This window comes from Episyrphus balteatus, chromosome 1 (assembly GCF_945859705.1).
Source record: "Episyrphus balteatus chromosome 1, idEpiBalt1.1, whole genome shotgun sequence".
Taxonomy (NCBI): Eukaryota; Metazoa; Arthropoda; class Insecta; order Diptera; family Syrphidae; genus Episyrphus; species Episyrphus balteatus.
The window spans coordinates 66682376-66696427 of NC_079134.1; the positions used below are offsets into that span (position 1 = coordinate 66682376).

Here is a 14052-nt window from a genome sequence, read left to right on the forward strand (position 1 = left end):
AGTAAGGAAAAAATTCTTATTCTTATTCTTTAAAATGAGGATGAAATTTTTCGTTAAGTGATGAATCTTTTCATTAAATTGGATTTTTTGGCACTAAATAGGGAGAAAAAGTGTATGAAACGTTTTCATTAATTGATGAAGGTTTTCATATTACGAAAAATTACATATTTTCGTTGAGCCAACGAAAGTTTCGTTGGGCCAACGAAAATGTAGTGTATGAAACGATTTTCGTAGTTTTACGAAATTTATTATTTTCAGTGTATATTCAAAAAAAAACTAGAAAAACAAAAAGAAAATTGTACCTATAACTAAACGAAAAATAAATAACAATTATTTCTTAACTTTTATGTTTTTAAATCTTAAAGTACCTTTTCCTTAGAAAAAGACTTAAGTTCGCTACACTAATTAGAAAATTTTAATTTCTTCAATTGCAAAATTTTATTTTAAAAAAATTGAATTGAAGTTTTCGAAACAAAAGTTACTTGAAAAATGAAAACAAAACTTAACTAACAAAACAAAAAAAATCAACAAAACTAAACTATTAGAAAGTTTTTTCAAAAATTTCTATTTTCAAAAAAAAAATTAAGAAAAATGTTTAAACAAAACGAAAATTCGAACAAGAATAAAAAAAAAACAAAAAACCGTAAACGAATGTCTAAATCAAAATCTTATAATTTTTGAAATTTAGAATTTGAGATATTTTTGTAGTATTGTATTTTTGTATATTTTGTGTTTTTATTGCTTAGTATTATTAAGGATATTTTGTATTTTAGTGTATTTGGGTTTGTGTATGTACTAATACTTCAGCAGACACTTATTTCCAAAACTGTAGTTTATTTTTTTTTTCTTCCAAGTATTTTTACTTTTAGAAAACTATAGATATTTGACGATGGTATAATTTTCAAAAATTTACTTTTAGAATTAGGTAATTTTCAAAAAGATTTTTAGTTTGTAGGGTTTTGTTTCTTACGAATACGGGGTGATTCAGGTAGCTTTGTAGCGAATCCGATGATACGATCCTACTTACGACCATTCTAAAAAAAAAGACTTCAGACAGACGAACTAAACTCCCTTGAGATGACAATAATATGGGACCAGAACTCTATCAGAAACACTAACAAATCACATTACAAAGTTTTCCTAATCGTTCCCGCAATCCTAGACTGTCTCAAGAACCTTGTCTAGAAGACATGAAACGACTAGTAAAACTCGACAAACAATTGTTGGAAGGATGACGTCAGACTAAACTTCAAAACAATCATCACTTTCAAGTAGGAAATCACAAGACTATAGGATAAGAAAATTGAAAATTAGAAATTGAAAAGTAAAATGTATTAGGATAGGATTAGGGAAAAACGATACAAATTTACGTTATCTGTTGCTACTGCAAGTTCATGAAAAACAACGCCGCGATACACCTAGGTACATCTCTGGGATCTTCCTGGTGCAGACTTGCGTGTTTTCAGAGACTTTACAGCAACAAGAGATAAACGCAAACAAACACTAACCGCAGTCACTGTGAATTTTCAAGTACTCGCCGCGATACACCTAGGTACATCTCTGGGATCTTCCTGGTGCAGACTTGCGAGCTTAAAAATTCATAAACGAATTCACAACATAAACGAACTGAAACTAAGACTACAAATGCAAAACGTTGGGCGCCATTTTGTTGCGTGGCAAGAGGAGCGGAGGAGGTGTAGGTAGGTCGGTAAGGTAGGAAATAGGATGAGGTAGGAAATTAGAAAAGGAAGTGTTTGGAAAGGAAAGGAAGGAATGCTAAGTTCCGGAGGACGTGGCCTGCTTGCGATGCACGGCATAAGCTCGCCGGATGGGGGGGATCTTGCCCCCGAAACTTAACCTCACCTGCAAACAAAAACATAGATCAGGCCGAGAACAAAAATCGAAAAAAAACCGTTTTTGAAAGATGGGACAGCAGACGGACTATCATCATCTCAAGGGCACTGCGGATGTTGGTGCAGTGTGGCCTATTCCCTCCCAACCATGGAAATCCGCGGCCATGTTTGGATTCCCCCAAAATGGTGGATGATCGGTTTCAGATCATATCATCTTCACTGAAACTCCGCTACCGTGGCACCCCTGAAAATTTTCTTCAAAAGGTCATGTTCCAACTTTTGGAACAAGGAAACAATCTCAAGTCAATTTTCTTTAGGCGTTTGAAGTTTATTAATTCAAGTTATTGGACACTCTGGATCTAGATTAATTTTTAACTCTTTTGATTTACAATTAAGGTACATTATATTTTAAGAGTGAAAAGTTAAACTAAACAAAAAAATAAACAATTAGAAAAAAAAATTAAACAAATTATAATATAAAAACAAGATAAAGTCTTAAATAGTGATTAGAAAACTCTTCCCAAAAAGAAAATGTCGAAAATTACAAAAAAAAAGATGGAGCACCCCTTAAGGGCCCTTTCATACCACTAACAGTCAAAACGAAACAAAAAAAATGGCAAAAATTCGTCCTACCCCTAGAGAGCTCTTTGGAGGTAGCTGAAAAATGCACTTAGAAAAAAAACAAATTAAGGGAAACCCGTAGACAACTGAGAAAACTTTTAAAATCACTTTACAAAATCAAAATTATCAAAACCAATGGAACCAATTAAAAATTAAAGATATAATCAGAAAAACATTATAAACTTCCGCCTGTGAATTATACGGTATACAAATATCAAGGGACTAACACAAACACAAAAATCTCCTTTCCGTTCTTTAGATGGGGGTTGATTTTTTTTTTGTAGTTATCAAAATTCTGTATAAGTTTAAAAAAACTCACTGCGACCTTTTTCAATTGTTTTTTTTTTTCGCAGGATCTTTACTGGGGACTTAATCAGCCAGCTGGGACTCAATGACGACGAGGTGCTCCGGTGGACTGGTGACTCTGATGACGGTGTCAGAATCCGATCTTTTTTGTTGGAGTCTCAACCTCTCTCATTTTTTTGTCCAGATCCAAAAAAAGACGATGAATAAAGTTTGGGCACAGAAGTCACAGTTCAGCCAGTATGGATTATCCAGTAAAAAAAAAATCCAAAATTTTTGATAATAAATAAAATGGTGCGGCGGCCCAGTTCTTAAATGGGTACCTGGGTCCGCCGAAAATCAACCTATTAATTCACATATCTTAATATTTTTGTTCTACTAAAAAAAATAAAAATTCACAAACTCACCACTATTCGTACTTTGCTTTATGTGTTTTTTTTTTTCCTTTCGATTTTAATACTCAGGTACGTATTATAGAGCTGAACGTTGGTAAGAAGATTCTTCTATATATATAAATTTTTTTTTTCCAAAAGGACACCAAAATTAATTAAACATATTCACCAAGAAAAATAAAAGAATTACAACGCACCATTAACTTATCAAAAAAAAATCCTATTTTTCAGTGGGCGATTTACGCACTTTAACTTTAAAAAAAATCACCACTTATGGGGTGGTTTACTTCAAAAAAAAATTTTAAATCTTCACCACCACTCTGCTTGGATAAAGCCAGAACTATAATTGGCGGATGGAGTCGGATGCTAATGTCAATTGTTGTTGTATTTCCATAAGTTTCCATCCGACGAGTGCGCTCGCAACCGCACTGGTCGGATGGAAACTTATGGAAATACAACAACAATTGACATTAGCATCCGACTCCATCCACCAATTATAGTTCTGGCTTAACTTCTTAGAATGACGTTTAAACAAAATATTCAAAAAAATAAAAATTGTTGCTGAACTCTTTAGAAAGAGCGAGAAGAATGTATTTTGCATATAAAATATCACTGGCTAAAAAAAATCTATCGTATGACCGCTACTTAACTGGATAATATCATCCGAGTTCCATATATTATTTCATTAAACCATACCTATACACTCATAAACATATATTCTAATTTCGACATATAGCTGTCCCTCTCTGTTTTAATTTTAATAATTTGTACATTCAGCGGGGGTGTGTCCAGAAATACTAACGGTGTAGCCCAGGTGCTGGATTTATATTCACTCTCGGGTGAAGATGGCGCTACTAACAAAAAAGTATTTTTACCTCGAGTATTTGTGGTTAAATACAATTTATCGCAGCTAGAGCATTATAGAAACTGCGAATTAAACCATTTCTATCATCACATACAGTTAACCATGCGTATCCATCAATTTTATAACTTTTAATTTTTCAAAACATTCAGAACACGCTTGTACTTTGACACAAAACGTAATAGAGACTCGAAATGACAAGTAGAATACGAAAAACACCGAAAGAAACGCGAAAACACATAAAACGGAGTTATACTTAGGTTGACAAGACAAAACGTCACGTGTAAACAGCAAAAATGACGCGTGTAAACGTATAATGACTTGGACCGAATGATGAAATAGTTTACCAGAAGAATGATTTATTAAATAAACAAAACATGACGTACACGACCGGGTGAGCATACAAGTTACAACAAAAAATGTAACACGTACAGCAAACGAATTTCTGTTCCCATTCTATTGGTGTAAAAACGGTTTGCAGGTAATGTTTGATGACAGAAATAGTTGTAATTTCTAATTTAAATGTCGGTTCTACTTTAACCATAGATTTCCTTATCCATTTTGCTCTAGTACAATTTTCACCGAGTTAGCTTTCCAACCAATCATATTCCAGTACTGGAAAGCCAATCATCTCGGTTTTTATTATCTATGGGTAACCAATCTATATAATAAATTGTCAAAGGTCTATACCATTGAATAAGAAGTACAGGAAGGGGTGTATATCACACCTATAGAGTTGGCGAGTGAAGCCACAAAAAAATTAAAAAAAAAACTAATTTATATAAACTGTCAAAAATTTTATATAATCTGTCAAATTTCGAGCTCGTTTTCCAGGGGCGAACTCACTCTTATTGGTGATGACAAGGCGATGCAATCATTGACCGCCAATGTTTCAGCTACTCTTGATGATTTTAAAACAATTTTCAGTCTGTTTTTAGTTTAGGAAAAAAACAGTTTAAAATTCGTATATAATAATGATGAAAAATAGCATTTCTACGGAAGTCTCTCACGAGACCTGTTACATTTCTGTTGGCGCCCCTTGAGTGAACAATATATCTGCACTCCGACCCTTTACCAATACATGTGCATTTGTACAACTCACACTAATAAAAAGCGGCTTCACTTATTTGGATAAACACCCCTTCCTGTACTTCTTATTCAATGGTCTATACATTCATGATTGACATTCTACATTCTGAAAACAACACGAAGAAGGAGGACAAGATGGCAGCAACTTGGTGAGTATTAAATTTATTTAATATTTTCAAGGTATTTCTTTTATATTTTTTTCAGGTACTTCTAACAGAATAACCAGATTCTTTATTTGAGGTAAGTTTGTTCAGTTTCGCTGTATATTTGCATTTTATTAAGGTTTGTTTACATTTTTTTTTTTCAGCATCAACAGGCGTCCGCAACAATACTTCCAAAAAAATAGATTTTCCATCATTTTACATAGATAAAAAATCAAAAATTAGAAAATATATGGTGTTTTATAGCCTCATTTTTGGCATGTCCAAACAAAATTTCAAACGCAAAAATCTTTATTTGACCTAATCCAGAAAAACTAAGTACGCCATCGTGTTCAGCATACTCGAATTATCTTTAGTAGATATGAGAGCCCTCTGTTGGAAAAAAAGTTCCATTTTCGAACACAGTGTTATTTAACGTTGGCAAAAAAAAATATATAAATAACAAAGAAAATAAAATAGTTAAAACATTAAAAGAAAAGGATTGCTTCTATGTAAAAGCAGATAAATTAGCAATAAATTAGTTATTTTAGACAAAATGGATTATGAAGATAGAATGACAAAATTAATTGATGATGGTTCGTACAAACGATTAACAAAAATGATTAAAATATCTGCAGACATTAAAAAGGAAGTGAGTGAGACTTTTGGCTATCTTTTTAAACGAACGTTGCACGTATCAAACCCCGAAATACCAAAATTGTTCGTCTTGCCAAAGATACACAAGGCAGGAAAGAAGATGAGACCAATAGTTTCAAACATTAAGGGGGGGTTTCCATAGCATTTTAATGGAAGATGGTTGACTAATTGTTGTATAACTTTTGCAGTTTATAAGATAATCTTATGAAACGTACTTTTTTGAAAAGGTAATAAACGTACGAACATTTCTTGTGCGATATTTATAAGGGTCGAAAATGATTCATTTCCTGCAAATTTAGACTGAATCAGAATTTTGGTTGGGGCACCGTTGTTTATAAACTTTTTAGTTTTTTTTTTTTTTGTTTTATAATGATCAAATGTGTTTTCATGCAGCACGTGAAACAGATTTTTTTTTTTTTTTTTATTAGAAAAACAGCTTCGTTAATTTGTTGTAATTTCATGTTTTTTTAGATGAAACAAAAAGAAAACAATAAAGTGAAATTAGGAGAATCCAATAAAATTTCTAAAATTTAATTTGAAGTTAGTTTGAACGGTTAATTTGAAGGAAAGGTGTCAAAATGCATTTTAGCATTTTAGTCGTGGGGCAAAGCGTGATTATTTTTTAAAATGTTTTTGTATTTTTTAATGAGAAGTTAATTAAGTTGTTCATGCAACCCGTTTGGCAAAAAAAAAATATTTTTTTTATTTACACACTAAATATTTGATTTTAATAAACCAATATTTGCATTCTGTTTTTGAGGAAGGGGCAGTCAAAGCATCCACAATTTATTTTTATTATTTTTTTTCATTATATTTCAAATCAGTTTCAAAAAAAATATATATATTTTTGCTCACAGTATTTTTAATATAAATTGTTGAAAAAGTGTCTATTTTAGCTTTTTTTACTTTGAAAATTCCATTGATCACGCACACATGCAAATTTAGTTCAAAAGAATGCCACGCATAAGCTGGCGCTGATGAACTCTTTTTTTCTGTTCTTTTCTATTTATTGAAAAAAAAAAACTTGCTCTTGCGCTCTCATTTTATCGTTATATTTTGTTTTTTTTTTGTGTTTACATAATACTTTTTTTTTTGTTTCCTATTTCCTCACTCAGGCAGGCAGAAATCATTCATGAAATTATGAAGATGATGCAGAGAGTATGTAGATAGTAGATATTTTTTGCAAGATCATTATCTTTGGTTTTCAAAAAGGGTTGTTTTGTTCTTGTCGACTCTTGGGTTTTTCCTAACAATTCATTTCGTGTTTATAATATCGCACCCGCGCTTGCGAGTTGACACTTTTTGGTTTTTTTTTTGTGTCAGCGAAATTCTTTGCATTGTGTAATATTCACATTGCTCGTGCGGGGATATAGGTAAAGGATTAGATATGTGGTATGCATTTGTTTGTGTGTAAAAATGTGTATTGACATTTGACATGTGCTTGTGCACAATGATTGATTTCCATATTTAGGTTGATTTCTGGGTTGTATTGTTTATTATACTACACTCGCGCGTGCGTGTGGGGTTATATAATCTAAATATATCCTTTTGTTTTTCATTGCCTTTGTTTATATGTTGCGGATTCGGTTTTTTTTGTAGGTTTGTAGGTATACCCTTCAAGCAAGAAAACGGAGTCCAGAAAAGACAGTCCGACCTCCGACCGCGAAAAGCGGGGTTGCACTCACACACTTGCAACTTTTTGTGTATGAACACAAAGTCTAAGAAAATCGTGGTGAAAACTAAGAAAAGGAAAAAAAAAGTAGACAAGAGCAAAAGCGTCATTTTGTTATTTTTTGTTGAAGTGTTTAGTCGCGTCGTGTCTCGTGTCGTTGTTAATAAAATATAAGTATAATTATAAACAATTATATCAAACTATTAACAATTTGGAATAAAAAAAAGGTATGTTGTATAATTATATCGCTCAAAGTGTTTGGATTAAAGTGATGTGTTTCTGTTTGTGTTGTAGATGTAATCTCTAATGATGAAGAAAAAGGCAGAAGGTGAAACATGCGATTGGGCATCTAAAGAAACACCAACAACAGCAGCAACAACAAATAAATAAAATAAAAAAAATGTATTGTATTTTATATTGTATATATTGTGAAAATTTCGTTTGCCAAAATTAAATAAAAAAAAACAGTTTCAGTGAAAAAAAAAATCTAGTTCTTTTTTTGGTCGCAAATGCGAAACGTCATCCCTTTTTTATTCCTCTTTCTGGTAGGTTTTCGCTGCTCCGACTCAGGTCCGCCTTCGGCTCCATTTTCTCGGAATGGAGATTTTCACCACACCAATACATATGCAATCGACTTCGCGGTGATTATAATTTCCATACTAATTTGAGCCGCCTTCGGACCAGTTTCTGATCCGAAGTCGGACTCAGCTCCGCCTCAGGCGGAGCGGATTCGGACCGAGGTCGGACCTGTTTGCTTGAAGGGTAATAGTTATATTTTCGCGGGGGAATGGGTGAAGGATTATAGGTATAAGTGTATTTGTGGTTAGAATGCACTTGATGGTATTTATGGAAATAGTTTTGCTACTGAGGAAACAGAAGCAAAAAAGTAGCTAATGCCTATCTGAATTTATAAATAAAATATCAGTTTGAAAAAATAGATCATTGTTTTTCAAAGTGTTGAGCTTGAAAATTATTTTTGAAAACTTCCCTAAACTTTGATTACATAATTGAAAAATTAATTTCAAGGTTTAAAAAAAATTAACTTATAAGTTATTAATGCTGCCTTATTTTTGTTTCCTAATAATGTAGGTATAAGTAAATAAAAAACAAAATCGATTCAGTTACGAACTGAGTTCATTGCATTGGTGACTTTAAAAAAAATCTTTATTAAAAAGGTTTTGAAAGTAAATTGGATTGATATCGAGTCCATCCTCAAACAACATACACATAAGCACCTAAACATTCTATATATTGTAAGTAAATACATTTCCATGTCAGCCGGCACGCGCGAGTGCGAGACAAAAAATTTATCAACGAAGAACAACTCAAAAGTGAGCAAGAACCTGAAAATCAATCCTTCTGCGCATCTACTCATATTTTTATACAAACTACACAAAGGATACTGTCAAGTATATTATATCAATGCACCCATATAACACATCCTCTACCTGCTTCTCCGCTGAACAACTATAATTATAATGCAAAAAATTTCTCTGATACACAAAAAACTCAAATGCCATCCACAACAGCAACATGGAAACAAGTTTCTTTTTCATTTCAAAAATAAATAGGTATACACTCCAGAAATCTTTTATTTAAAATATTGAATTTCAAACCAGTTTTCGTCCACAAACCATATCCATATAAAGATCTATGTAGTATACCTACATCCATTTGCATGTCACCCCGCACGCGTGAGTGCGATGGCGATCTCACAAAGAGACAATGAATGAAAACCATAACCAACATCCTGAGAGTAAAAACCAGAGAATTCGATGGCGAGAGAGCGAAACACATTCACTAATACACACAAATGCTTTTACATGAGATTTGACTTTGCTGAAAAAGGGAACCCAGTCTTAATTCCCCTTGTTACTACTTGGCAAAATGGCTCGTTAATGAGATAAAAAATCTGCCAGCAGTGTAAAGTGCTTCAGTGAAAAATTCTTTTGAGTTTGTGAAGAAGCTGAAAGACATATAAATAGAGGAAAATGAAATGATGGTTTCATTCGATGTGGTATCATTATTTCCGAGCATTCCGATTGAAAAAGCTCTCGAAGCCTTAGTTGAACATTTAGATGTAAACGAGATACCAGCCGAAAAGAAAAGGGTCTATGTAAATGTTGCTAAAAAATGTATGGAACAAAAGCCGTTTTTTATTATCACTTGATCCATATAGATCATTAATTAAAATGTATTACAACAACTACATGAGATCTTGCTTTTCGTCAGGATCACGAATCGTGATCTTGCTTTTCATCAGGATCACGAATCGTGATCTTGCAAGATCTCATGTAGTTGTTGTAATACATTTTAATCAATGATCTATATGGATCAAGTGATAATAAAAAACGGCTAAAATTATTTTCAATTTCGTAACGTGTTTTACTCCATAGAACACGGAACAAGTATGGGCAATCCCCTTTCATCCTTGATTGCCGAACTTTTTATGTCAAATGAAATGAATGAAATGAAATGAACTTGAAAAACAATGGTAATCTACCACGAATTTGGTTACGATATGTAGACGACATTTTTGCGTTAGTTAAGAAATCGGAAATAACAGTTTTACTAACGTTACTAAACTCCCAATATGATCAAATTAACTTCACAGTCGAAGAAGAAATAGATCAAAAACTACCATTTTTAGATCTTGAAGTACGAAGACATAGAGATACTTTAAGTTTTTCTGTTTACCATAAACCAACAAGTACCAAACGTTGCATTCCAAGTAACTCGTATTGTCCGATTCAACACAAAAAAAGCCGCCTTTCATTCATACATTCATCGATTGTGTAAATTGCCACTTTCAATCGCTGATTACAAAAAAGAGTATGAGCATATTAAAGATATCGCCAATTTAAATGGATACAATGTTCAAATGATTGACGATCTCATCTTAAAACATATGAGAAAAATTAAAAATTCTAATCTAACAACATTGTATGCGCAAAATAAAAAAATCGATAAAAAAGATGATCGAAAAAGGGTTTGTTTGTCATACAACCCGGTTATTACAAATAAATTAAAGAGTGCATTGTGCATTTAATCGCAACAACATGGAAATGGTGTTTTCGAGCAACAATAAATTAATATCTATCTTAGGCTCAACAAAAGATAAAAATGAAACTCTTAAGAAATCGGGAATTTATTCAGTACAATGTGGTGATTGTGAAAAAGTTTACTATGGCCAAACAAAAAGAAATATTGAAACAAGATTTAAAGAACACACTACATACATAAAAACAAACAACCCAAGACCTTCAGCTTTAGCCAACCATGTTCTAACAAACGATCACTTAAATTTAACAAAAGATAACTTAAAACTAGTTCGACAAGTTAACGATTTCAACGGTTAGATGCTTACGAAATCTATTTTATCCAAAAACATGAAAATTCAATGAACGCCGATCTTGGAAATAATAACATCTTGTTTATTCCAATTGGTTTAAAATTAGCTTTATACCTTATGTTAACATGCACATCGAGAAATACCGAGTGCAAAGTTCATTTTTTGTGTTTTTGTTGTATTCTATTGTTCTTACACAATTAACTTTGTACCTTACGTGTGATGTAAAACCACCGTCGTTCACGTCGGTTATCTTCGTACAAATTCGTGTTCTTGCAAAGACTTGCACATTGGACCAGTGATGCTGTATGTACTCATGGTATAAAAAGACAAGGTATGCCCTTCAAGCAAGAAAACTGAGTTCAACAAAGAAACTCCGACCTCAGACCGCGAAAATCGGGCTTGCACTCACACACTTGCAACTTTTTGTGTATGAACACAAAGTCGAACGAGAATCGTGGTGAAAAATGAGAAAAGGAAAAGAAAGACAAGGCCAACAAGAGCCAAAGCGTCATTTTGTTATTTTTTGTTGAAGTGTTTGGTCGCGTCGTGTCTCGTGTCGTTGTTTGTATAATGTTAGTTTATTAATTATAAACAATTTTATTAAATTATAAACAATATGGAAAACAAAAAAGGTATGTTTTATATATCGCTCAAAGTGTTCGGGTTAAAATGTTGTTTCTTCTTGTGTTGTAGATGTAATCTCTAATGATGAAAAATGAAGAAAATGAAGAAAAATCTAGAAGGTGAAACATGCATCTAAAAAAACACCAACAACAGCAGCAGCATCAAATGAAATAAAATGAAAAAAAATGTATTGTATTTTATATTGTATTTATTGTGAAAATTTCGTTTGCCAAAATAAAATAAAAAATAAAACAGTTTCAGTGAAAAAAAAAATAAATCTTGTTCTTTTTTTGGTCGCAAATGCGAAATGTCATCCCTTTCTTATTCCTCTTTCTGGTAGGTTTTCGCTGCTCCGGCTCAGGTCCGCCTTCGGCTCCGTTTTCTCGGAATGGAGATTTTCAACTCACCAATACATATGCAATCGACTTCGCGGTGATTATAATTTCCATACTAATTTGAGCCGCCTTCGGACCAGTTTCTGATCCGAAGTCGGACTCAGCTCCGCCTCAGGCGGAGCGGATTCGGACCGAGGTCGGACCTGTTTGCTTGAAGGGTGATCATTAGAGCCGCCATCTTACAAAATGGGGTAATATGGTTTTGAAGTTAAGTCAAAAGCAACAACAATTTCCAAGACAAATTTTTTTACAACAACAATTTCAATGGGCTGGGCTGTCAAAACCTTAAGTAGCCATAAGTTTTGACAGTTCTCGATACTGAGTTTTTTCTAATGATCATACCTTCTCTTTTTATACCATGGTATGTACTAACCTACAAGAAGAAGATGACACTTGTAATTAGTCGTGTGCGCTGATGATGATAGGCAAGTTCTATCGAAACGCGTTTAGAAGGTAATTTTTGTGTAAATGTGCATTCGTTTCGTGTTTATGTGCGAAAATTAAAAAAAAAGAGTGATCAATAAGGTCTAAAATAATTTTCTAAATTATAATGTAAAATTGGGTAGGTATTGGGTAGGTATTGCATTAGGGGGCTCAGAAACATTGTATTTTCACTTTTACTCTTGAAATTCAACCAAAATCGGTTAAATTAATTTGATATGAGTTAAGTATTGCTATAGCAATAAAAAACGCACTTAAAAAACATTCTGTGCACTAAAACTCATTTTTTTTTTAAACGCAAAAAAGGTATTTTTTTCAATAATTTGTTTCAAATGTGAACCACTCTTTTTTTATTCCGCTATTAAATCTAGAAGAAAATATATATTTTGCGTCACCTTAATGTAACACGGTTTACAAAGTTTTTTGAAAAAGGGAATATTTTTTTGCTTATTAAACAAAATTCATTCTGTGATCATTTTTATATTATTTTTCTGGCGTTTATGACTGCTGACAATTGTACTTACGCAGGCCTGCAAACATTCTGCAGAATTATTGTGTTCATTAATGCAACAAAGCAGAAAGACGATTGGGCTAACGCAGATTTCCTACGTTTATGAAAACACCAAAACACCCTACCTATTTTTTTTTGTATTAACATGCTTTATATGAGTCATCTCGTGAGTAGTTGTAATTTGTGGGCGTGACTGACACCTTCTCCCCAACTCTACTATGACACACCCATTCAAAAATCAAAATTTATAAATTTCTAACCTGTTGTGCATAGTTCTCCCTTAACCTTTCTAACTGCTGGTTTTTATAATGCTCAATGCTATCCAACATTGCATATATTTGTTTAGCTCGTGGTGATTTCTTCCGTCCAATACAAACAAATACATTGCATGTTTTGTAGTACAGTCCATATCTGTAAAAAAAGAAAGTATAAGCAAAGAAAAAGTAAACAAAGTATAAATTATAAATTCAGGCCAACGATATGTTTAAGGTACTACATATTTTCAAATCTGCAGTTTAAATTATAAAAAATTATTTATTTAACGAAAACAATTAAAAAAAAAATTGTATTTCAATAACACAGCCACACAAAAAAAACAAAAGTTCTGACCTGGGGTTGCGACTATGTTTTTCATATAGTGTTTGGGTCAACCGAATCCAGGGTCCGTTTCACGTCAGGTTTTCGAGCTAACCTAAAAAAATGTCACGATCTCTGATCTGGATGTGCAAATATACCTATTAGGTAATCATATAGTGTTTGGGTCTCTGAATCCAGATTCGAGATCAATTTTGCCCTATAACGTCAGGTTTCCGAGATATCCTCAAAAAAATGTCAAAACCAAAAAACAAAAGTTCTTATCTGGGGTTGCAAATATGTTAATCGTATGTTTTTTGGGTCGCTTAAAACGAATCCAAAGTCTATTTGGCCGTATCACGTTGACATATTCTCAAAAAATGTCAGATAAGAACTTTTTTTTTGTTTCGACATTTTGAGAATATTTCAAAAACCTGACGTGATACGGCAAAATTACTCCAGTCAAAGCGTCATTTGACCTTGCGCACATAGGCACTGTCAGTTTTTATTTCATGGATCGAAAGGGGTATATTTAAAAGGCTGAAATCCAATTTCTCACCACCTGAT

The 14052-nt window shown here is 32.8% G+C and overlaps 1 protein-coding gene and 1 long non-coding RNA gene across 5 annotated transcripts in view; one reads left to right on the forward strand and one right to left on the reverse strand.

Moving 5' to 3' along the window:
- LOC129905672 (leucine-rich repeat-containing protein 15) overlaps positions 1 to 14052 on the reverse strand; it is a 364926-nt gene that overhangs the window by 166577 nt on the left and 184297 nt on the right. For all 4 annotated transcript variants that reach the window (XM_055981210.1, XM_055981212.1, XM_055981211.1 and 1 more), the window contains exon 4: positions 13173 to 13323. In XM_055981210.1, the coding sequence (XP_055837185.1) occupies positions 13173 to 13323 (151 nt within the window). The remainder of the gene's footprint in view (positions 1 to 13172; positions 13324 to 14052) is intronic.
- Positions 4752 to 6178, forward strand: LOC129905679 (uncharacterized). Its single transcript, XR_008770630.1, has 3 exons — positions 4752 to 5269; positions 5325 to 5360; positions 5428 to 6178. It is a non-coding gene; the product is annotated as an uncharacterized LOC129905679 (long non-coding RNA).